Raw genomic sequence first — 22,862 nt, 5'->3', positions numbered from 1 at the left:
ATCCCTCACCTCCCCAGATCTCTTTATTCCCCAAGGCACAACTATTAGGCCAATTAATAATTATACAGTGGCCTCCCGTGTTGAATGAGCACGAGGATCAGCGACCTCTCCCATTAAATCAAACGCTAGGGACGATGAAGCGTAGTGAGGAACAAATGGGAAGTCAAGTGGGGCTGCACACTGGGCCTCTTGCGCCCCTGAGCCCAGTGGCGGCTGCAAAGGAAAGGTTCCTGGAGGGAACTAAGCTCGACTGCAGTGCCATGATGAGCGAGGGAAGCAGCCTTAGCGCTGGTGGAGAAAGTTCCAGCAGTCTGGACGACGACTAGACCCACCACACCGTTCCCTGATGCCGAGGCATAACCCAGAGCGAGACCCAACTCCCTGCATTCAATGAAGGCTGAGAGAAAGGCACGGAAGCTGCGGAGGAAGCACCAGGAGCTGGCAGCGATTGGTCCAGAGGGGCCTCTCAGGTGCAAATGGTGAAGCTTCAGGTGCCCCTGTAGAAGCAGCAGCGCGCTATCCGGAAGGTGGAGCTAAGGCGATGGGTGAAGGCTTTTCTCAATGTGGATTTTCTCAGTGTGGGCGCCACCGCCTTATGATGGAAGGAGCCACCTAGGAAGGTCAGAGATGAAAAGCCAGCGACTGGCTTCAGAGCTCCAAAGCACAGATAATTCTCTTGTTAGGGGCTGATGCAGCTGGCGGCTTTCAGCTGAAAATGCTCATCTGCCACGTGAAATGCCAGGGCCCTGAAGAAATACGGAAAATCTACTGTGCCCGTGTTTCGGAGACAGCCAGAGTCTGGTTGCCAGCGCGCAGGTTTCAGGGGAGTTTGCTGAATAGCTGTAACACTGTTGTGACCTGCTGCTCAGGAGAGAGAAGATTCCTTTCACTGGCAATGCGCCTGGTGTCTCAAGGGTGCTGATGGAGATGTTCCGTGAAGTTAATGCTGTTTCCATGCCTGTGAATGCAACATCCACTCTGCCCTCATGGGTCAAGGACCCATTGTGACTTTCAAGGTTTGTTATTTAAGTAATGCATTTTGTAAGGCTATAGCTACTGTAGGTAGCAATTCCTCTGATGAATATGGGTAAGGTAAATGGAAAACCTTCTGGAAATGATTCACCCTCTCGATGCTAATAAGGACATCCTTCATTTAGGCAGGAGAGGAGGCCAAAATGTCAGCCTCAACAGGAGACTGGAAGAAGCTGATTGCAGCCATCAGCACTGGCTGTGAGGGGTCGGGTGCACGCAGTAGCTGCAGAGGGGGCAGCAATGGAATTAGAAGTGGAGCTGGAGCAGGGACTGAATCGTTGCAATCTCCTGATGGAGCCTTAGCGGATGAGGAGTTGCTTCTTAGGGGTGAACAGGGTGGTTTTGCGAGGTGGAATCCACTTCGGGTAAGGATGCTGTGAACACTGTTGAGATGATACCAAAGGATTTAGTGTATTACCTAAATGTAGCTGATAAAGGGGCAGCCAGGTTTGAAAGGATTTGAAAGAAGCCGGGTTGAAGGTCAAACGCCATCAAACAACAGTGCATGCTCCGGAGCACCCTTTCCTGAAACTTCATCATTTACGAATCGGGAACGGGCGTTGTTTGTGGCCGGCCGTGCGCGCCGAGTACGGTGCCAGCGAATCCCTTCCCGTGGTTCCTCCCCAAGCCCACGCCCGGCCCCGCTCTCCACACACCTGCGCGGCTCACTCCTCTGCTGGGTTCTTGGGGTGCCCTCTGCAGGTCCCTGGAATTCTCCCTTTGCGGGCAGCTTCCTCCCTTCCAGGCCTTGGCCTGTCCACTCTAAGAAAGCCCCTCGGGTTCCTCTTCTCACTCAGGGACTCCACTGGGCCCGCCTGAGTCCCCCTCCCCGCACCACAGCCTGGAGACCCTCTGCCTGCGCCGCGCGGGAAGACCACGGGGCTCAGCTCTGCCTTCCCCGGCCCACAGCCATGACTGCCGGGGCTATAACCAATAATCAAACCATAAGATGTCAAGTTCATTCTTACATATCAGTTTTTTTGTATTCTATATTAACTACTGCAAATCAAGAAAACATGATATTTGTCTTTTGGGGACTGGCTTATTTCACTAAGCATAATGGTTTGCAGTTGCATACATTTTGTTGCAAAAGACAGGATCTCATTCTTTCTTTATGACTGAGTAGTATCCATCATGTATATATACCACATTTTCTTTATCCAGTAATCAGGTGATGGACATCTGGGTTGGTTCCATATCTTAGCTATTGTGAATTGAGCTGAACATGGAGGTACAAATAAATCTTTCATGTGCTTTCATTTCCTTTGGGTAAATTCCCAGGAGTAGGATGGCTGGGTCATGTGATAGATCTATTTTCAGACTTCTGAGGAATCTCCATACTGTCTTCCACAATGGGAGTTTCCAATAGAAACTTAAAGATGAACCAATCAGGAAGTTTTTAGAATGAGTGGCATTTGAAGAAAAATATCAGGTAAACTTTAGGCAAAGCTCTTTAAATCACTTCTAGCATTAGCAAAAAGTATATAAAAGTAGTATGGGGTGGACATTTCACCTAGTGGTTAAGATGACAAGATACCCATGTCGTACATTACAGTGTCTGAGTTCAATGCCTAGCTCTGGCTCCTAATTCGGGCTTCTCATTGGTGCAGACCTTGGAAGGCAGGAAGGATGGCTTAAGTAGTTGGGTTCCTGTTGCCCATGTGGGAGATCAGGATTGAGTTCCGAGATCCTGGATTTGGTCCCACCCAGCACCAGCCATTTCAGGTATTTGGGGAGTGAACCAGCAAATATGAGTCTGTCTGTCTGTCTGTCTCTCTCTCTCTCTCTCCCTCCCTCCCTCCCTTCCCCTGTTATCCATTTGCCTCTCTGCATTTCAAATAAATAAATGTAACTTTTTAAAGTAGTATATGTCAGCTGTTTAGGAACTGCTACAACAGCACACAAAACATATTAAGCAGAGGCCGGCACTGTGGTGTAGTGGGTAAAACCGCTGCCTGCAGTGCCGGCATCCCATATGGGTGCCAGTTCGAGTCTTGGCTGTTCCACTTCCAATCAAACTCTCTGCTGTGGCCTGGGAAAGCAGTAGAAGATGGCCGGGAACCAAGTCCTTGGTTCCCTGCACCCACATGGGAGACCCAGAGGAAGCTTCTTGCTCCTGGTTCCTGATTGGTGCAGCCAACTGGGGAGTGAACCAGCGGATGGAAGACATCTCTCCACCTCTCCTTCTCTCTGTGTGTAACTCTGACTTTCAAATAAATAAATAAATCTTAAAAGAAAGACATATTAAACATTGTGCTGTAGACCATTCTAAACCATTCTCCACCCAAAAGTAAGCGACAAGAATTGCCAGGGATGAGGTGGTCACTGTTAGGCTCTATTAATGAGACTATAAAGGAAACAAAGCTGCCTGGTTTTCAATCCAAGCTATGAACTCCCCTCGGATGAGTTTTCTCATTTACAATGGCGATAACAATACCGTGTCCTCACAGGTTATTGTGCTTGTCTGGCCTATAATATGCACTCTACAGATACAGGCAGCAATGGTGATGACAGGCAATCTGACTGAATCTATCCAAAGAAAAAAATATGTGTTTCCTTTGGACACTGCAGACTCTAGGAATGTGTCCTAAAGAAATAATGAGTCCAGTACTTAAGGGTAGGTTCAAAACAGTTCACCACTGAGCTGGACATAGCAGTAAAAAAATGACATGTAAACTACATGTGTATGAGGAAGGATTAATGCAATAAATCATGGTACAGCGATACAGTGGAAGACTCGGAGGCAAAACAGAGGGGTATAATGGGTACGAATGCAGACACTGAATGTGAACATCCTGTGAGGAGGCTTATCTCTGAGAACAACCGCATTCTCCCCAGTTCTTCCTAACTTCCGCCTGCGTCACTCAGCTGTTGCTCTGTAGCTGTCTGAAACTCCCAGTGGCGCCCCAGCAAGCATGGATTCCTGGTGCCCCAGCTCGCGAGATGGCTGGGGCAGCTCTGCGCCCCTCTGTGCTGGGCAGCCAGAGAGCGTGACGACCGCAAGAGCACGAGAGTGAGACACAGCGGGTGAAGTCGTAAGTTCTAAATTCCAGTTAGCGCCTTGTCATCCTCCACATCGCACTGCCTGGTGAAAGCCGCATGGAGAAGCCACCGTCAGGAGTCGGGGAGGATCCCTCCGTCTCTCAGGAGGCTGTGGAGTCTCAGACATGGCATTTAGAGGTGTGGTTTGTTTGTGTCTGTGATCCTAGAGTTGGGCTGATGAGCTGAGCCGAGAGAGCTGGCTTTATAAAGAGACAAGGGCTGAGGCGAACAGAAACAGGACAAAAAGCGGATCGGCAGTGTTTGTGCTAGTTTCCTGACAGAGATAAAGCAGAGGGATTCCCGTAGCGTGCCGGCTCAGATAAACTCGGCCCCCCTTTTTAAAAATATTTTTGAATCTTCATTTTATTTGAAAAGGGGTAGGAGAGAAAGAGTGAGAGGCATTGACAGAGATCTTCCATCCTCTGCCTCATACCCCAGTGTCTGAAACAGCCAGGACTGGGCCAGGCCAAAGCCAGGAGCACAGGACTCCTTCTGGGTCTCCCACATAGTTGGCAGAGGCCCAAGCATTTGGGCCATCATTTGTTGCCTCCTAGAACGGGCATAAGCAGGAAGCTGGAGACTGGAGCCAGGCACTAAAACACAGGATGCAGGCATCCAAGGGGTAACTTAACCCATCATGCTGGCTGGTGCTGTGGCTCACTAGGCTAATCCTCCAACTTGCAGCGCTGGCACACCGGGTTCTAGTCCCGGTCAGGGCACCAGATTCTGTCCCGGTTGCCCCTCTTCCAGGCCAGCTCGCTGCTGTGGCCAGGGAGTGCAGTGGAGGATGGCCCAAGTGCTTGGGCCCTGCACCCCATGGGAGACCAGGAGAAGTACCTGGCTCCTGGCTTCGGATCAGCGCGATGCGCCGGCCGCAGCGCACCGGCAGCAGCGGCCATTGGAGGGTGAACCAACGGCTAAGGAAGACTTTTCTCTCTGTCTCTCTCTCACACTATCTGCTCTGCCTGTAAAAAAAAAAAAAAAAAAAAAAAAAAAAAAAAAAAAAACTGACTGATTGCCGGGTTTTGGAAACTGGCCTGTTTCAGAGCACCATTCGAGCCCGTGGCACCTAGTGTGACTGACTGCATTCTGCTTTAGTCTGGTCTGCTGGCCCCTAGTGCAGGCACCTACATCAAAACAACAGTCTCTGGGTGATTTAATTTAACAGGAGATCATGTGGATTCAGAGAAGGGTGAGAAGTTGGAACCAGCAGTCAATGTACAACATCATTTGTCATCATTCTTTTTTTAATTTATTTTTAATTTTCTTAGTTTTTAACAGATTCCATATAGTTCATAGATGCAATTTTAAGAATATAATGATATTCCCTTCCTCCCTCCTTTCCTCTTCCTCTCTTCTTCACACCTACTGCCTTCTTTTTTCCTTTTTTAAAATATTTATTTATTTATTTGAAAGGCAGAGTACAGAGAGGTGGGGGGGGGGGTCTTCCATCTGCTGGTTCACTCACCAGATGGCCACAGCAGCTGGAGCTGCACCAATCAGAAGCCAGGAGAAGAAAAAAAAAAAAAGCCAGGAGCCGGGAGCCAGGAACTTCTTCCAGGTCTCTGGCATGGGTGCAGGAGCCCAAGGACGTGGGCCATCTTCTACTGCTTTCCCAAGCCATAGCAGAGAGCTGGATCAGAAGTGGAGCAGCCAGGATGCAAACCAGCACCCATATGAGATGCCAGCACTGCAGGCAGCGGCTTTACCTGCTACACCACAGCACCGACCCCTCTCCCTTTCTTTTTATCTTTTTTTTTTTTGTAGTTTTTGAGATAACAATTTTTGACTTACATTATGGCTAAAGACTTAATGCTCCACTGAATAAAAAGTTAAATAAATAAATAAATAAAAAGCAAATATAGGCAAGGGCTATAAACAGTAATCAATAGGAAAGATGACCATTTCCCCTATCTACAGTAAATTTTAAAGTAATCACAGATCATTAAAACTATAGTTAATCATTTTTTCTTCTTTGTGAGATTGCCACCTGTCGCTCCCCCTCTTCACGGAGGAACGACACAGGACCCTGCGCTGTTCTTTTGTCTGCTCGGCCCTCCCCGGGTTTGCTGCTGGTTCTTCCCGGGTTGGCTACCATCCCTTCCACCTCCGTGGAAGGGCGGTTCCCCCTGCCAATTTCCCCACTTCCGCGGGGGAGCGGCACACCGCCGGCCAGCTCTCTCAGGGGCTGCTCAGATGTTCCTTCAGATAGATGTTCCTCTTAGATGTTCCTGGTGCATGTTGTCTCTCTCCTCCTTTATAGTCCTCTTCCACCAATCCCAACTCTGCTACTCACACGCCGAGTACGCTGCTCTCCTCCAATCAGGAGCAAGTCCTGCAGCTTGTTGGTTGAACTGGAGGCAGCTGTGTAGAAGCTGTTTCCTCCTCTCCCAGCGCCATATTGTGGGAGAGCAGATGCATAGAGTAAGTCTTAATTCCAGTAACAGTCTAGTCCGAGTTACTCCCCACAGCTCCCCCTTTCTTTTTATTTTTTGGCGTTGATACGCACCTGTCTTCGGTGCCCCACGGCACACACTCTGCTCTGCTTGCTAGAGTTGCCCACAGGTGCTTACAAGCCCTACCAATCAGGCCGTATTGTGGGGAGACTAATTGATGTTGATAACGTGCCTGTCTTCGGTGACCTGCAGCCGCCCACAGGTGCTTATCGTCTTACTAATCAGGCAGACTGAATCCAAGCTCTCTCATTGTCGTGTTGTGGGGAGGCCTTATTTTTCTCTATTTCTCTATCTCCGGGCATTCCTATTTCTCCTATTTTACTTCTATCTGCCAGCATTCCTATTTCTCTCATTTTACTTCTAAACTTCTGTTTCTCTTATCCCCGCGGCTTCCCGGCGCCCGCCCAGAGGCAGCTTCTCTGCGCCTCGCCACGCGGTGGCTTCCTGGCTCTGCGCGCTCCGCGGTCTCCGCGCCCTTTGCGCCCGCACCACAGCCTTCGTGCTAGCCCCACGTTTCCTACTCACGCTCTGTGCGCTCTCCCCGTTTGTGCTCCGCGCGCTCTCTCTGCACGTGGCGGCTTCCGCGAGTCACACAGCCTAGCTCACGTTTCCGCCACCGATATTCAGTCTAAGTTCCCCGGGCTAACCTGGCGAATTCAACCTAGCTCACGTCTGCGCCTTTCGGTTTGGCTTCCCGTCTTTTGCTCCCCGGGCTAATCTGACGGATTCCAACCTGGCCCACGTCTCCGCCTCTGGTTCCAGATTTTTGCCTTTTGCTCCCCGGGCTGACCTGATGAATCCCAAAGCTAGCTTACATCTCCGCCTCAGCCTGCCCCCACGGCTTCATCCTCCCTAACATTTTTCTCTAACCGGTATGTTTGCTAACTTTTCTTCCAACAATATTCCCCTCTCATTTCTCCTGGCTTCTCCCCACAGTCCGTATCCGAGTCTAAGTTTCTTCTAGGTTTCACTTTCACTTTCAACCTGCAGTCTGTATCTGAGTCTAAGTTTCTTCTTGTTTTCACTTTAAATCCTAGCTTTCAATCCTAACTTCTTTCCCACAGTCCGTATCCGAGTCTATGCCTAGGCTTTCGATAGCTTCTTCCGGCACCTTTTCCGTCCGGCTTTTCCCTAGGCTCTTTGCTAGTCTCTCTCTCCGGTATTTTCCCACTTCTTCCCGTTTCTTCCCTCCTAAGTTTCCTATCCGAGTCACGGCACCATTATGTCGCTCCGCCTCTTCGTGGAGGAACGACACTAAACCCTGCCTAGGCTTCATATCCGAGTCACGGCACCATTATGTCGCTCCCCCTCTTCGCAGAGGAACGACACAGGACCCTGCGCTGTTCTTTTGTCTGCTTGGCCCTCCCCGGGTTTGCTGCTGGTTCTTCCCGGGTTGGCTACCGTCCCTTCCACCTCCGTGGAAGGGCGGTTCCCCCTGCCACTTTCCCCACTTCCGCGGGGGAGCGGCACACCGCCGGCCAGCTCTCTCGGGGGCTGCTCAGATGTTCCTTCAGATAGATGTTCCTCTTAGATGTTCCTGGTGCATGTTGTCTCTCTCCTCCTTTATAGTCCTCTTCCACCAATCCCAACTCTGCTACCCACACGCCAAGTACGCTGCTCTCCTCCAATCAGGAGCAGGTCCTGCAGCTTGTTGGTTGAACTGGAGGCAGCTGTGTAGAAGCTGTTTCCTCCTCTCCCAGCGCCATATTGTGGGAGAGCAGATGCATAGAGTAAGTCTTAATTCCAGTAACAGTCTAGTCCGAGTTGCTCCCCACAGCCACCTAAGTCTCTTGGCACTCAGTGAACATATCCTAGCTTCTGTTTAGCTTGCTTTCTCAGTAGACTACCTTATAGAATTTTTAGCATGCTGCCTCAGGAACCAACTCACCTAGGTGATGCAGAGCTTCCCACGCATATTCTGAAACCTCCCTCCTAGAGACATTTCTACACTTGGGTACCAGCTGTTTTCCTTCCTGACTGCATCGCTGTGGTTGGCGCGCAGTGTGTTAGCTCAGGGGCTCATGCGCTGGAGACTTGGTCCTCAGTGTGGTGCTGTGGAGGTGATGGGAACTGTAAGAGGTGAGGCCTGGTGGCCCTCAGGTCATCCGTGGTGCTGCCCTCTGTAGGAGTCGAGGGTGTTCTTGGGGATCCCTGAGTGGGTTCTCAGGAGAGTGAGTTGTGATAAGAGCTCACTGCACCCCTGAACTGCTCACTGTCTGTTCCTGTCTACTAATGTGATCTCTCCCTTCTGCACTTGCTCCCACCACAACATCACCTGTAATTAGGCCCTCACCAGAGGCTGAACTCATGCAGTCCCCCAAACCTCTTGTCTTTATAAAGTTCTGCAGCTTTGGGCATTTGATTATAGTAATGAAAATGGACTAATACAAGCATTTCTATTAAACCTTTTTTTCCCTTGGATTTATCCAAGATAAACACTCCAAAGTCATAATATCTTTCAGGAAGATGGCTTTTTTTTTCCTTTACCCAATGGAGACGTATCTGACCTGCATTTCCCAGAAATAGTTGTTGGGTTTGTATTAGGAGAGCTCCTACAGATGAGTAACTTCTCACATGACTTATAGATACTGATGTAGAATCTTCTGGATTCAAATGATCAAGCTTTGGAGGCAATAACCAGGCCTCAAACCATTATAAAGATGAGGGAGGCAAGGTTTTGATAAAGCAATTAAGTCACACCAGGGGCACCTGTATCCCATGTCAGAGCGCTTGAGTCTCAATACCTATTTCAGCTTCCTGCTAATGGCACACACTGGAGAGAAGCAGGTGATGGCTAATGCACTTGGGGTTCTGCCACCCAAATGGGAGACACAGATTGTGTTCACAGCTCCTAGCTAAGGCCTGGCCCAGCCCTGGCCAATGCCAGGATTTGGGGAATAAACTAGCAGATAGGAGTTCTGCCTCTCTGTCTCTGTATATCTTTTTCTTGCTCTCTGTCTCTTTGCCTTTCAAATAAACTATGTAAGTAAATAAATAAAATATTAAAATGAGGTTTTGACAAATTCTAGCCCTAAGTACACAAATAGCAGAGGAAGAGTATCATCAGAAAACAATGTCAATAGATTTGGAGAGTTCAAGACCCAAAAACCAGAGCTTCAAACTGGAGAGAGGAGAGAAGAGGCTCAAGAATTGGAAACACACGCTTCACAAGCCAGGGATGTATTTCCCAGAAAAGGACCATGAAGGACATGGTCAGAAGTGGCAGTTTCCTTCCTCTTTCTAATCTTGGCTCCAGAGCCTCTAACCAAGCGTCTTCATTGGTTTGCCTGTTACAGATTTCACGGCCCTCACCAGCTTGGAGACAACATGTGGCTGTGGACAGCTCTACTCCTGTGGGGTGAGTTGGGCTCAGAGGGGGCTAGAAGGACATGGGCTCTGGTTATGCGGAATCAAGATTTTTTTTTCTTCCTTTGGTATATTCAGCCATGAGTATGGAGGCAGCTCTATCTGTGGTTTCACTGTTTAGTGGGACTTACTATACCAAAAGGATGGGGAAAAGAGCCTTGAACTAGCATTAAACCCAGAAGCCTCAAATCAAAACAAAGGGTCGATAACCACCTGTAGGCTGTTTGGTCCTGCTGGTAAGTGATTTTGGAGGAGGGGGTCAGAGAGAATTCCAGGGAGCGAGGCTGGCATCTCTAATGCCACACTGATTCTGTCTCCCCGGTTCTCCCTTCCTTGTCACCTGCTGCTGACCGGCTGACGTCTCTATTCTCTGGTCTCTTGCAGTTCCAGTTGGTGGGCAAGAGGGTGAGTGATTTCTAACTCGACTTCTCCCATGCCACTTTTCCACTTCAAAACATGGGTCCCTAACCTGCAGCAGAGAGAACTAGGGAGTGGACAGAAGGGGGAAAGATTTATAAATTGTGTAAAATCCCCATATTCAGATGTTAGTTTGATGAAACTCTGATTCTTAAAAATTTTTTTTTCCAAATTTCTGAATGAGCTGAGACCTCTGGAATAAATGCTTAAAAATGCCTGAATTGCAGGCCGGCGCCGCGGCTCACTAGGCTAATCCTCTGCCTTGCGGCGCTGGTACACTGGGTTCTAGTCCCGGTCGGGGTGCCGGATTCTGTCCCGGTTGCCCCTCTTCCAGGCTGGCTCTCTGCTATGGCCCGGGAGTGCAGTGGAGGATGGCCCAAGTGCTTGGGCCCTGCACCCCATGGGAGACCAGGATAAGTATCTGGCTCCTGCCATCGGATCAGCATGGTGCGCCGGCCGCAGTGTGCCGACCGCGGCGGCCATTGGAGGGTGAACCAACAGCAAAGGAAGAACTTTCTCTCTGTCTCTCTCTCTCACTGTCCACTCTGCCTGTCAAAAAATAAATTAAAAAAAGCCTGAATTGCAAAATAAAGGAAGAAGAAACCACAGCTCAAATAGAAGCCCAGCTCTGCTGTTTTTTCCAACATCCTCCAAATCAGTAATTTCATGAGCAAGCTTAGCTGGGTTTTCCCCCTGGGAGCGAGCCAGGCCTTACTGATGGCTCCAGGGGATGCCTGCACCTCTGTCTCCATGCAGAAGCTCACGCAGCTCTGGGCTGCGCCTGCAGGGTCAGGCAGGCACTAAGGGTAAGGAAAGTAACTCCAGGTGGCCCTACCTTAAAGCCCTGATTCATTGCTCACCAACGGGGGTGCCTACAGGAACCCCAGAGCCCAACGCCCAGACTGAGGACTTAACAGCCCGAGCAGAGCTCTCTGCACCAGTCAGACACCCTCACCTGCTTCTCTAATGACCCTGAACACAGTCTCTCCTGTCACCCACAGAGCTGTGCCAGGGCCCAGAGTCTTAAGGACTCCCTTTGCTCTCTTGGCTGCTTTTGATTCTGTCTTCTCCCCAAGCAGACCCCACGAAGGCCGTGATCACCCTGCAGCCTCCGTGGGTCGATGTGTTCCAAGAGGAAGCCGTGACCTTACAGTGTGAGGGGCCACGTCAGCCTGGGGACAGCTCTGCACAGTGGTTTCTCAATGGCACAGCCATTCGGACCCTGACCCCCAGGTACTACATCACTGGTGCCCAGGCCAATGACAGTGGTGAATACAGGTGCCAGACGGAGCTCTCAGCACCAAGTGAGCCCGTGCAGCTGCAGGTGCACAGAGGTAAGCAAGGCCTGGCGCAGACGGCCTGGAAACCCCGTGGTCATCCTTGGTTTTCTCCTTGCTGGATGCAGATGTGTGTGTGTTGCTTTATCCGGGTCTGGGACTCAGCCCTGTGTGCCACCGCGTAACATTAAATCAGTGCACTCAAACATCACAGCAGTCAGCCTGTGCTCCTGCAGCGCCTCAACTGAGTTGGATGTGAGTGGAGCAAGTGGAGCAAAACTCAGCCCTGCAATTTTATCATTATTCAAACGTACACCTGAACAGAGTAAATAACAGTCCCGGCAAATGTGCAATGCTGAACAATGAACATCCCCTTCCCATCCCAAAATCCTGATCCTTCGGTTACCTACCACAGAAACAAAACTGGGGAGCTTTTTGAAACACTGAGTTTGGCAGGATGCTCTATTTACTGCCCCACATCTTAGTTTCATCCCTTGAAAAGGAGGTCTGTGTCTGTCACTAGGAATGCAGTCTGAAATGTCTGCTGGATATGAGGATTCACAAAGTTCATTGAAAACTAGAAATAAAGTCTAACGCAGATTATTCCTCAACTTTCTGCAGCCCTCTCCTTCAGCTGTATCTTAGTTACTGCAACCCTCTCTGCTCTCTTGGCCTGTTCATAAGCTTCTACGGCATTCCCATTCTTCTGCTTTTACAAGCAATGTTGCAATGAACATCCTTCTGCATTTAATCTGAGGAACATTCCATAGTATCCTGGACATGGAATTACTGTGAGACATTAATGTGTAGAAGGAAAAAAAAAAAAGCAAAACCCACCACCCACTCAATCTTGTATGTAGTTTCTATTTGTGAAGAGATAGAGACTGAAATATTCTTTAGGGCCAAGTTCGTCTTATTGAGGACAACACACCAAAGGTATCTTTTAGTTACTCAGAAGCAATGGCTCAAACTCCCTTGCCATGGATATTAGAACAGGTCATCCACACTGGAGGCAGAATCACATTTATGCAGACTTGGTTGTTTTAGAGGAAATGCAGTTTAGCTACAGAAATGTTGAGAATGTTTGTGGGGAGCCAGTGGTTCCTCTTGTGGCACTCGGGACTCTGGAACTAAATTCTGGGAAGGAGAGGGCGGGGAGCTGACAGAGCTGTGCTAGCTGTGCTAGTATCATCCGAGCAGAAGCAGAAGTGTTCCATAGATCAAGTGAGGAGAAATAGATCCCAGCAGGGGGGAGTCTGTTTTCCTTACCTCTGCACATTGTGAAATTCATGCACAAAGTTGAAGTTCACTTGTTCTTGATACTGTTTAACATTCTCTATCGATCAACTCGGGCTGTCCCAGTTTCAGCCTCTTACTAATGGTGCTGATGGAAAGTGTCATATTTTTTACCTGTGTTTTGGTGCACATTCAGATATGCACCTGTTGGGAAATGTCTAGGGGTCATAGTCATTACAAGTTATTTAGAAGTTTATAGTAGGGTGGTTTTTGGATGTGGATTTGTAGAGCTGTCAAGACACAAAGTATGCATATGTTCACCATTAGTGGATACTGCTAGATGCTTTTTTCAAAGTGGTTGTCCCAGTTTACATGTCCACAGAGTGTGAGTTTTAGTTGCTCTTCATCTGTCAATGCTAAAAGCTTTCCATATTTTTATTTTTGCTATTCTGGTGGATGTGCAATAGTACCACAACTGAAGCTTTAATTTGCATTTCCCTAGTGACTATGATGTTCACTATTTATTTTTTTCTTAAGATTTATTTATTATGTATTTGAAAGGCAAGGTCACAGAGAGAGAAAGAGAGAAAAAGAGAGAGAGAGAGAGAGAAATCTTGCATCCACTGGTTCACTTCCCAGATGGCCGAAACAGCCAGGGCTGGGCCAGACCAAAGTCAAGAGTCAGGAACTCCTTCCAGGTCTCTCACAGAGGGCAGGGGTCCAAGCACTTGGGCCATCTTCCACTGCTTCCCCAGGTTCGTTAGCTGAGAGCTGGAATGGAAGTGGAGCAACTGGGTCTCAAAGCAGCACCCACATGGGAAGCCAGCATCACAGGCAGCCGCTTTACCCACAACGCCACAACAATGACCTGGCTGAGTAGTCCTTACACTATTTTTATTTATTTATTTATTACCTATTTTGATATCCTCTTTTGTAATGTACATGATCTGGTCTTTCAGCCAATTTTCCTATTGTCTTTTTCTTACTCACAGGAATTTCTGGATGTGAATCCTTTTCCAAGTGTTGCAAATATCTCCTCCTACTCTGTGGCTTGCCTTTTCACCATCATATTGTGATTTCTTTGTTTTTCAATGACCATAAGTTCTTAATTTCACTAGCATAAATCAAATTTGTGGTTGGTGCTCTCTATGTCCTATTGGAAAAATATTTTCCCACAGTTATTCAGTGGGGGAAGGTTCAATTGCAGTTTCATTGACTCTCAGCCACTTCATGGAAATCTGTGAATGCTGAGACCAAGAAAATGAAGCTGAGGTGGACCCACATGCCAATCACAAGGCTTAGAATGAGTTTTCCCTTCCTATTCTGAGGGTCTGGTTGTGGAGATGATTGGTTTTTGATAAGAAATTTAGTAGGAAATGTCAGCTAATAGCTGCATCTCACAAGTTTTGATATGTAACATCCCATTATCAACTAAGGTTAAAAATTTTAAATCCCCATTTTAATCTTTCTCTCTCTCTCTCTCTCCCTCTCTCTTCCTCTCTGCCTCTCAGTTACTCATAAATTATTTAGAAGTTTTTTGGAGAGAGATTTCTCATTGTGATTTCTAATTTTACAAACTTTTTTCAGAATTTTTGGTAATTATGGTATCAGTTTCTTGGTATTTGTTGAAAATTGCTTTGCAGCCTCACTGGAACATGCTCAATTTTTATGACTGATGCACATGTTTAGAAAGTATATGGTGGCCAGTATTGTGGCACAGCAGGTTTACCCACCACTTGTGATGCCAACATCCCATATGCACACTGGTTCAAGTCCCAGCTGCTTCACTTCCCATCCAGCTCCCTGCTGGTGTGGGTAGGAGGGCAGTGGAAGATGACCCACGTGCTCCGGCCCCTGCACCCAGGTGGAAGACCTGAAGAAGCTCCCAGCTTCAGTCTGGCCCAGTTTGAGCTGTGGTGGCCATTTATGGAGTGAACCATTGGATGGAAGATCTGTCTCTCCCTCTCTCTGTAGCTCTGCCTTTCAAATAAATATTTTAAAAGTTATAATATTTAAGAAAAAAAGTATATGAACTTCCTCTAAGACACTGTATTCCACAAACTGAAGTCTATTCACTGTGTCATTCAAATATTTTCTAACATTACTAGCACTTAGAGAGCATCTGATGGAGACACATTAAAATTTCCCTTCCTGCTTTGGATTTATAAAGCAAAGATGTCTGTGTGTTTTGGAAGTAGAGTGTTTGAGCACTTGGGGATAGGAATACGGGAGGGAAGAGTATTATTTCATCTGGAAACCCCATGGCAGCATCCAAGGCTGTAAACATCATGCTGCATACACACAACACTGCAACACCTGCTCTCCATTCTGAGTTTTGTGGAGAAGGCTAATCCTTTGCCTGTGGTGCTGGCACACTGGGTTCTAGTCCCAGTCAGGGCACCGGATTCTGTACCGGTTGCCCCTCTTCCAGGCTAGCTCTCTGCTGTGGCCAGGGAGTGCAGTGGAGGATGGCCCAAGTGCTTGGGCCCTGCACCCCATGGGAGACCAGGAGAAGCACCTGGCTCCTGCCTTGGGATCAGCGTGGTGCGCCAGCCATGGCAGCCATTGGAGGGTGAACCAACGGCAAAGGAAGACCTTTCTTTCTGTCTCTCTCTCTCACGGTCCACTCTGCCTGTCAAAAAAGAAAAAAAAGAAATCAGAAAAAAAAAGAAGGGAGGAATTCCGTTGTCTCTTCTCCTTGGTCCCCAAATCACCCCATCTCCATTTGGCCAAACCAACTGGGCCTGGAGAAGGAGGCATTCTTGGTTACATGCAGAGATTGCATCAAGAGGAAAGGGCCTTTTCAGTAGCAGCTTGTTTTTGCCCCCCATCACTGATCTGCAGGTGTTCCTGCCAGCCTGGTAGGGGATCCACATCTGGATGGTTGCCATTCTGTGTGTTTGCCTCAGAATGTCTGATCCTATTAACAACTGTGACAGGAGTTAGTGCGTATTGTTTTTCTATTGCAGCATTCCAAATAACCAAAGACTTAGTAGCTTAAAACAGCATACGCCTCTTATGTCCCAGTTTCCATGGGGAGGAAGTGAGGCACAGCTTGGCTTAGCTGTGGGTGCTCTGCTCAGGGTCTTCCATGGTTGCAATCAGGGAGCTGGCTGGGCTGTGCTCCCTTGGGCAGGTCTTGCAAAGGTCATTGGCTGAGTTCAGTGCCTTGTGGTTATAGGCCTGAGGTCCTCGCTTTCTTGCTGGCTGTAAACTGGGGTCTGCTCTCAGCTCCAAGAGCCCTCTGCCATGTGGCCCTCTCAGGGACCCCCGACAACGTGAGAACTTACTTCTTCAGGCCAGCGGGAAAGCTTTCCACCCAATATGCTAGACAGAGTCTTCTTTAACAGCTGTTAAGAGGGACCCCATCTCCTTTGTCATATTCTGTTGTCTAGAAGCAAGTAACTGGATCCACACACACTGAAGAGGATGTACAAGGACATGGTCCATTGGGGGGTCATCTTAGAATTCTGCCTACCACGTAAACTGTCTAAGCCCCAAACAACTTCTGAGATCTGGGAAGGGAAAATAAGAAGGGACTGGATATTCAACTGCTGGTAATAACTACTTTTCTTCCTGCCAGATCTAAAGATATTTGCAGAATAAGATTAGGGTGGAGATTCAGCAGAGCTCTGAGTTTTCATGTGCAAGGCAGGAAAGATAAGAGCGCCCCTGGGATAAAGCGTTGGCCTCCTTGTTCCTGCTCCTCCGTATTCCTACATTTTGGGTCTATGTTTTTCAGATTGGCTGCTGCTCCAGGTCTCTGGCAGAGTCTTCACTGAAGGGGAACCTCTGACCATGAGGTGTCACGCGTGGAAGAACAAGATGGTGTACAATGTGCTTTTCTATCAAAACGGCAACGCCTTTAAGTTTTCTTCTCAGGATTCTGAACTCACCATTCCAAAAGCCAACGTGAATCACAATGGCATTTATCACTGCTCGGCCATGGGAAGGTATCGCTACACATCAGCAGGAGTGTCTGTCACTGTGCAAGGTACGGGTCTGTGTAGTCAGAGCTGCAGTGGTCAGGCACACAGGGACCATGGCAGAGCCTCCCGAATCCTCCAGAGAGGCGGACTGCCCTGCTGAAGGCCACGGAGACCAGTGGCCGGGCTGGAACCAAAACCGAGGCTCTGGGTCTGAGTCCATTGTTCTTTCCATTACATTACAGTGTCTCATCAATGATCCAGGGTCAACTCGGAGTCAGGGCACAATCAAGATCCAGTTCGTCCTTTGTTATTTTAGTTGCAAGGAACAGACATCAAGCTAGCTGGGAGAATAATTAGAAAGTAATCTGATGTGCTGGATGAACGCTCCATTTAGGCAGAACCCAGGAAGACATGGGAAATGCTCACAGCCCCGCCTCTCTCTCAAGGATGATGTGGCCTCCGTGGTCCCGCTCACCAGTGTCCCCCTCATCTTTCTCTTAGAGCTCTTTCGGGTTCCGGTGCTGAGGGCGTCCTCCCCTCTGCCCCTCCAGGAGGGGAGCGCGGTGACGCTGAGCTGTGAGACGAAGCTGCTCCCGGACAGCCCCGCCTTGCGCCTTTACTTCTCCTTCTACGTGGGCAACAAGACCGTGCAGGCCAGGAACGTGTCCTCCCAATACCAGATACCACGTGTCGGAGGGGAGGACTTGGGCTTGTACTGGTGTGAGGCGGCCACGGAGGACGGAGGGGTGCGGAAGCGCAGCGTCGTGCTGGAGCTGGGGGTGCTCGGTGAGTGGGCGCACCGGGGGGACGCGGGAGCCATGGAGGGGCTGAGGGGAGTCCATGGCCCAGGCAGGAGGGGGAATCCGCCCCGGGAACGCCCACCAGTCCGTTCCCACCTCGATTCAGGACTTCACCCTTCTCCGCATGGTCGTTCCTTTCCTTCCCCCATTTCTTTGCTTTCGGCTTTCCTTTATTCCTCCTTTTCTTCTTCGTTTTCTGTCTGCCTCCCCTGGGCTCGCTCCCTACTGCTCCCCTCCTGTCCTCCCTCCCTGCTCTCCATTACTCTCCCCTAGGCTCCTTCCTTCCCCTGTGCCAACAATTGCACCTACAGTATATTGAGTTCCTGCCATCTACTGTCATGGGTCTGGGGAAATTTTTGGTTTGAGGTTGTTCACAGGGCAGATTTACCAGAGAGCGAGTGAGTGGACTGCACAGCTCTACCTGCCCAGGTGTCTCTGTCTTACTGAGGCCAAGGCCTTGTTAGCACCAAGAACAAAGGGTTAATCTTCAACCCAAATTGATTTCAACCATTAGCTAACATAGAGATGGCAGTCATTTCTGAAACCAGCGACTAAGTCATCTGGCCTGGTCCTGGCAGGTAATATTCTTGCAGGCCACCCCATCTGTGTCCCACACCACCCAGCTGTAGCTCCCTCGGGCTTCCTGAGACTACCCCGGGGCCCCCATGGAGGGCGGGCTCATTAGAGCTTGGCCAACCTTCTCTTCCAAACAGAATGCGGCTAGACCCCTCTGGCTTCCCAGTAGTAGCTCCTCTGTCTTTTCCTGTTGCAGGCTCCCAGGCACCAAATCCTGTCTGGTTTCACATCCTTTTCCATCTCGCAATGGGAGTAATATTTTTGGTGAGCACTGTTCTGTGTTGGATAATATATAAAGAACTGCAAAGAAACAAAAAGGAGAATTTAAAAGTCTCTTTGTCTTCTGATCATGGGAAGAATGTAACTTCCTACCTTCACAAAGACAGATATGTAGAAAAAGAGCTAAAGTTTCAGGAAGAAAAAGAGCTACAAAAAGAGGCACATCAGAAGTCCAAGGAGGGAGAGGGGCAGCAGCCAAAGGACGAAGCCAGTCCCCCAGCCCTTCCCCTCCGGCCCAGTGCCAGGGCACACGTATCCTACAACTGACTGACACTGGAACTCTGGGTCTCCTGTCCTGTAACTCTTATTAAACAGAGCAAATAAGTAACCTGACTTTGATAGAGATTAATTCACAAATCTATTAATCAAGGATGATCAGAAATGACATCTAGAGACACCTTTAAAAACTTGGAAGTCAAGTCTAGCCTGGTTATTAGATACTTTGAAAAACAGTCTGTTTTTTGACAGCTAGGTACAAACTACAAGATTCAGACCTGGAAAGAATGAAAGAGAGCAAGGGAGACAGAGTGAGAGAGAGAGGCACACAGATGGAGGTCGTGGGTTTCAGGGAGACCAGAGGGAATCGTGTAGATGGAAAGGAAGAAGATAGCACCTGCAGATGACTTCTGAGGGCTGTGAGATTGAAAGCCCTCACAGCCCTGTGTTCAGAACAGTAATTTTACGACTCTTCTCTTTTAGTCTGCTAACAGAGAATGTTTCCATAAGTGTTGGAGGGACACAAAGGGGCAATCTAGGATGAGAAATGCTGCGTTATTATTTCATTGGAGGCTTCCTTATAACTTTTCTAAATTCAGAGGCATATGTAATTGATCTTATTAAATAAATATCCTAATCGAGCAATATGATTTGTCTACCTTTATTGCTGGCTTACAGCTGTGTTACAAATAGGTTCTTGGAAAACTCTATCCTAAACCTTGGGGGTTCTGGTCAATCCTGGTACCATCTCACGCCTTCTCCAGGTGGGTTCCCACCTCCCAGTTTCCCCACAGGGGCTGGGTGACCTCTTCCTTCACTCACCCATACCTTTCTAAGGGCTCTCTCTCTATTACTCCACCTAGTGCTGGAAACATACATAGAAACACTGCAGTAATGAGTAGAGGCCACAAAGCACTAGGTCTATTCTTTGCTCCATATAGTCCACATTTGGAAGAGCCTACGCAGGTTGGCAAGGGATGGCTGGGGGTGGCTTACTCAATCTGGGGACAAGGGAAGAAAGAGAAAGTTTCCCTGTATCTGCAGCCACTAAATCCACTTGTTTCACACGTAAAGACAAACACAATGACTGATGGGATTCTTCACACCAGTTTTTCTGTTGTGGAAAGGGGCAAGGCTGAAACATCACCACGGCTGCTCCTGCACTTTCTTCCCAGTGCATCTCAACATTGTCCCTGGGAAGAGCCTGCTGCTTCCTGTGGCCTCTGTGCACCTGTGGTCAGCCCCACGTCTCCTCTGCTTGCCCCAGAGGTCACCCTGGAGTGGCTCTAAAGGCATGGGCTCCCCAGCTCCCTTTGCTTGTACCCAGCAAGCCAGGAGGGCTCACGAGTTGAGGATGGATACTCAACCAACAGGGGACGGAGGTTAGCAGGTAAGTGTTCCCTACTTTCTCCTCCCTCCACAGGCTGTGCTGTGCTCCACCGGCCTCTCAGAAGGTTCCCCACAGGACTAAGCCCCTTCCCCCAGGGGCAACCCTTTCCTGACTTTCTCCCCTCCTTGTCTCACTTCTCCACCCCCATGATGGTGCTCATTGCATTTACCTCCCACACCCAAATCCCGGTCCCAGGGCCCTCTTTTTGGGGGAACTTAAACAACAAGAGCTTGGCTGTCTTAAGTGGGCTCACTCAGAGACACCAACAACTGACTGGTCTGTAAGTCATCTTTCTTCTGGTGTTTTCCTATAACTTCAGTTGTGTGTAAAATGAGACAAATGGGTGGTCATGGTTAGCAAGTGGACTCCTGCTCACTCTTTAAATATCTCCTGCCTCGAGCCCTCTGAACCTTCCATGAAGCACTGACCCCGGTCTCTTTGTACCCAGCATCCTCAGCTCTGCAGGTACCATAACATCTCAATTAGATTTCGCCAAGCCCCCTGTATTAGGCACTTTGGTACAGAATTAAATTATTTTCTTGTTCTACATTTACTCCCAACATCTCCTCCACCTAAGCTGGCCCCAGTGATCCCTTCTCTCAGCCTAGAACCACTGCCCTTGGAAGTGGTCTGACCTAGGGAGAGAAATGAACCAACAGGCTCGCTGGTATCCCAAAAGGTCACCGGTTCGAGATCTGGCTGTTCTACTTCTGATTCTGCTCCCTGCTAATGCACTTAGAACAGCAGAAGATGGGAGACCCAGAAGCAGCTCCTGGCTCCAGACTGGTCCAGCTCTGGCTGTTGAGGCCACCTGGGGAGTGAAACAGCAGATGGAAGATCTCTTCCTCTGTCTCTGCCTCTCTCTCTCTCTCTCTCTCTCTCTCTGTGAACTCTGCCTTTCAGGTAAAATAAATAAATCTTAAAAACAAAATGGGGCCAGCACCATGGCATACTAGATTTAAGTCTCTACCCATGGTGCTGGCATCCCGTATGGGTACCAGTTTGAACCCCAGCTGTTCCATTTCTGATCCAGCTCCCTGCTAATGGCCTGGGAAAGCAGTGGAAGATGGCCCAAGTCCTTAGGCCCCTGCATGCACATGGGAGACCTGGTAGAAGCTCCTGGCTCCTGGCCTTGGGTTGACCCAGCTCCAGCCATTGCAGCCATCTGGGGAGCAAGCCAGCAGATGGAAGACCTCTCTGACTCTCCCTCTCTCTCTCTGTAACTCTGCCTCTCAAATAAATAAATAAATCTTTTGAAAAAAAAAAACAATCAGGTCACATCTTTCAAACAAGACTGGCAAGAAGTATACCATCAACCAGCAGAAAGCTCCCATCTGTTTTGCCAGGGTTAGACCTGTCTCTCAAATAATTTTTTAAAGGATAAAAACAGGGAGAGGGGTTTCATCTACAGCAGTAGCAGAGTTAGACAGATAAGGACACAGAATCTTGGTTAATTTCTTTTTCTAAATATATTTTTAAAAAATTATTTATTTGAAAGGCAGAGAGAGGGGGAGAGGGAAAGGAGAGAGAGAGAGAGAGATCAATCTTCCATCTGCTGGTTCACTCCCCAAATGCCCACAACCACCAAGGTTGGGGCAGGCTGCAGCTGAGAGCCAGTAACTCCATCTGGGTCTCCCACATGGGTTGCAGGAACCCAAGTACTTGGCCATCATCCGCTGCCTCTCACACACCTTAGCAGGAAGCTGGATCAGAAAGGCAAGACTTGACCCCAAGCACTCCATGATATGGGATAAGAGTGTCCCAAGCATCATAATGCATACCCCCTTTTTGTTAATTCAAATGAAACAATATTCTTTGACGTTATTTGTTAAACAATTAACTTAGCTGTCACTAGCCTTTACTTTATAAATATTTATTTATTGATTTATTTGAAAATCAGAGTTACACAGAGAGAGAAGGAAAGGCAGAGAAAGAGTCTTCCATCTACTGGTTCACTCTCCAGTTGGCTGCAATAACTGGAGCTGGGCCGATGTAAAGTTAGGAGCAAGGAGCTTCTTCCTGGTCTTCCATATGGGTGCAGGGGCCTAAGGACTTGGGCCATCTTCTACTGCTTTCCAAGGCCATAACAGAGAGCTGGACCAGAAGTGGAGCAGCCAGAACATGAATTAGCACCCATATGGGATGCCGACACTGAAGTCGGCGGCTTTATCCACTACACCACAGCACCGGCCTCACTAGCCTTTACTTTCTATCATGCCTATAAAAAGAAAAATATAAGTGACTCAATTCTGATTGACTCACAGAGCTTGAAAGAATTTATATTGAGAATTCAAAGACGTTATTTTTGGTATTATATCCAAGGCAACAAATTATTAACACAGCAAATGGGAGTTTCAGGCTTCTCTTTACAGACTATTCTTTGAGGTAGAGCCAGATTTGCAGCCCACATGCCCCAAAGGACGTTCTTGCTGTCAGCTAGGGAATGTGGTCAGCAGAATCCCCAGCTACTAGGTGCTGCCTGCCTCAGCTACACACAGCAGCCTCACCATAATCTGCAAAGGCATGTTAGCCAGGTATGGGATGCTCTGATAAGCAATCCTCACTCCAGAGTACCCTCCTGGGTTGGCTAAGACTTCACCCAGCCTGGATTACACTCAGCTTCTTTCTCTGCCCAATCCTGCTGTCTTCCTTTCTTCCCAGTCCTTTCCCTTCCTAGGTATTGGTCCTAACAAAAATCTTGCCCCCTAATCTCCATCTCAGTGTCTGCTTCCAGAAAACACAACTGGCAATGCTTTATCCTGTGAGGGCTCTGTGAAAGCAGGGGGCAGACAGGGTTTTGGAGTAATCTGAGTAATTCACCCAGCCAACTAGCAATGAGGACCCAA

General features: G+C 48.6%; 1 protein-coding gene across 7 annotated transcripts in view; it reads left to right on the top strand.

The window, feature by feature from the left end:
* FCGR1A (Fc gamma receptor Ia) overlaps positions 1 to 19,273 on the top strand; it is an 85,909-nt gene extending 66,636 nt beyond the window's left edge. For 5 of the 7 annotated variants that reach the window (XM_051858720.2, XM_070077765.1, XM_051858728.2 and 2 more), the window contains 5 exons: positions 10,281 to 10,301; positions 11,393 to 11,647; positions 16,569 to 16,820; positions 17,257 to 17,541; positions 18,328 to 19,273. In XM_051858720.2, the coding sequence (XP_051714680.2) occupies positions 10,281 to 10,301; positions 11,393 to 11,647; positions 16,569 to 16,820; positions 17,257 to 17,541; positions 18,328 to 18,677 (1,163 nt within the window). In that variant the 3' untranslated portion in view covers positions 18,678 to 19,273. Of the gene's footprint in view, positions 1 to 9,826; positions 9,889 to 10,280; positions 10,302 to 11,392; positions 11,648 to 16,568; positions 16,821 to 17,256; positions 17,542 to 18,327 lie in introns of all 7 variants that reach the window. The other 2 variants (XM_008264511.3, XM_051858729.2) reach the window with 2 other exon arrangements.
* Positions 19,274 to 22,862: the final 3,589 nt, after the last annotated feature.

Source organism: Oryctolagus cuniculus, chromosome 7, assembly GCF_964237555.1.
Source record: "Oryctolagus cuniculus chromosome 7, mOryCun1.1, whole genome shotgun sequence".
NCBI lineage: Eukaryota > Metazoa > Chordata > Mammalia > Lagomorpha > Leporidae > Oryctolagus > Oryctolagus cuniculus.
The sequence above is the reverse complement of the archived record's forward strand: the minus strand, read 5'-3'. Positions and strand labels throughout refer to the sequence as shown.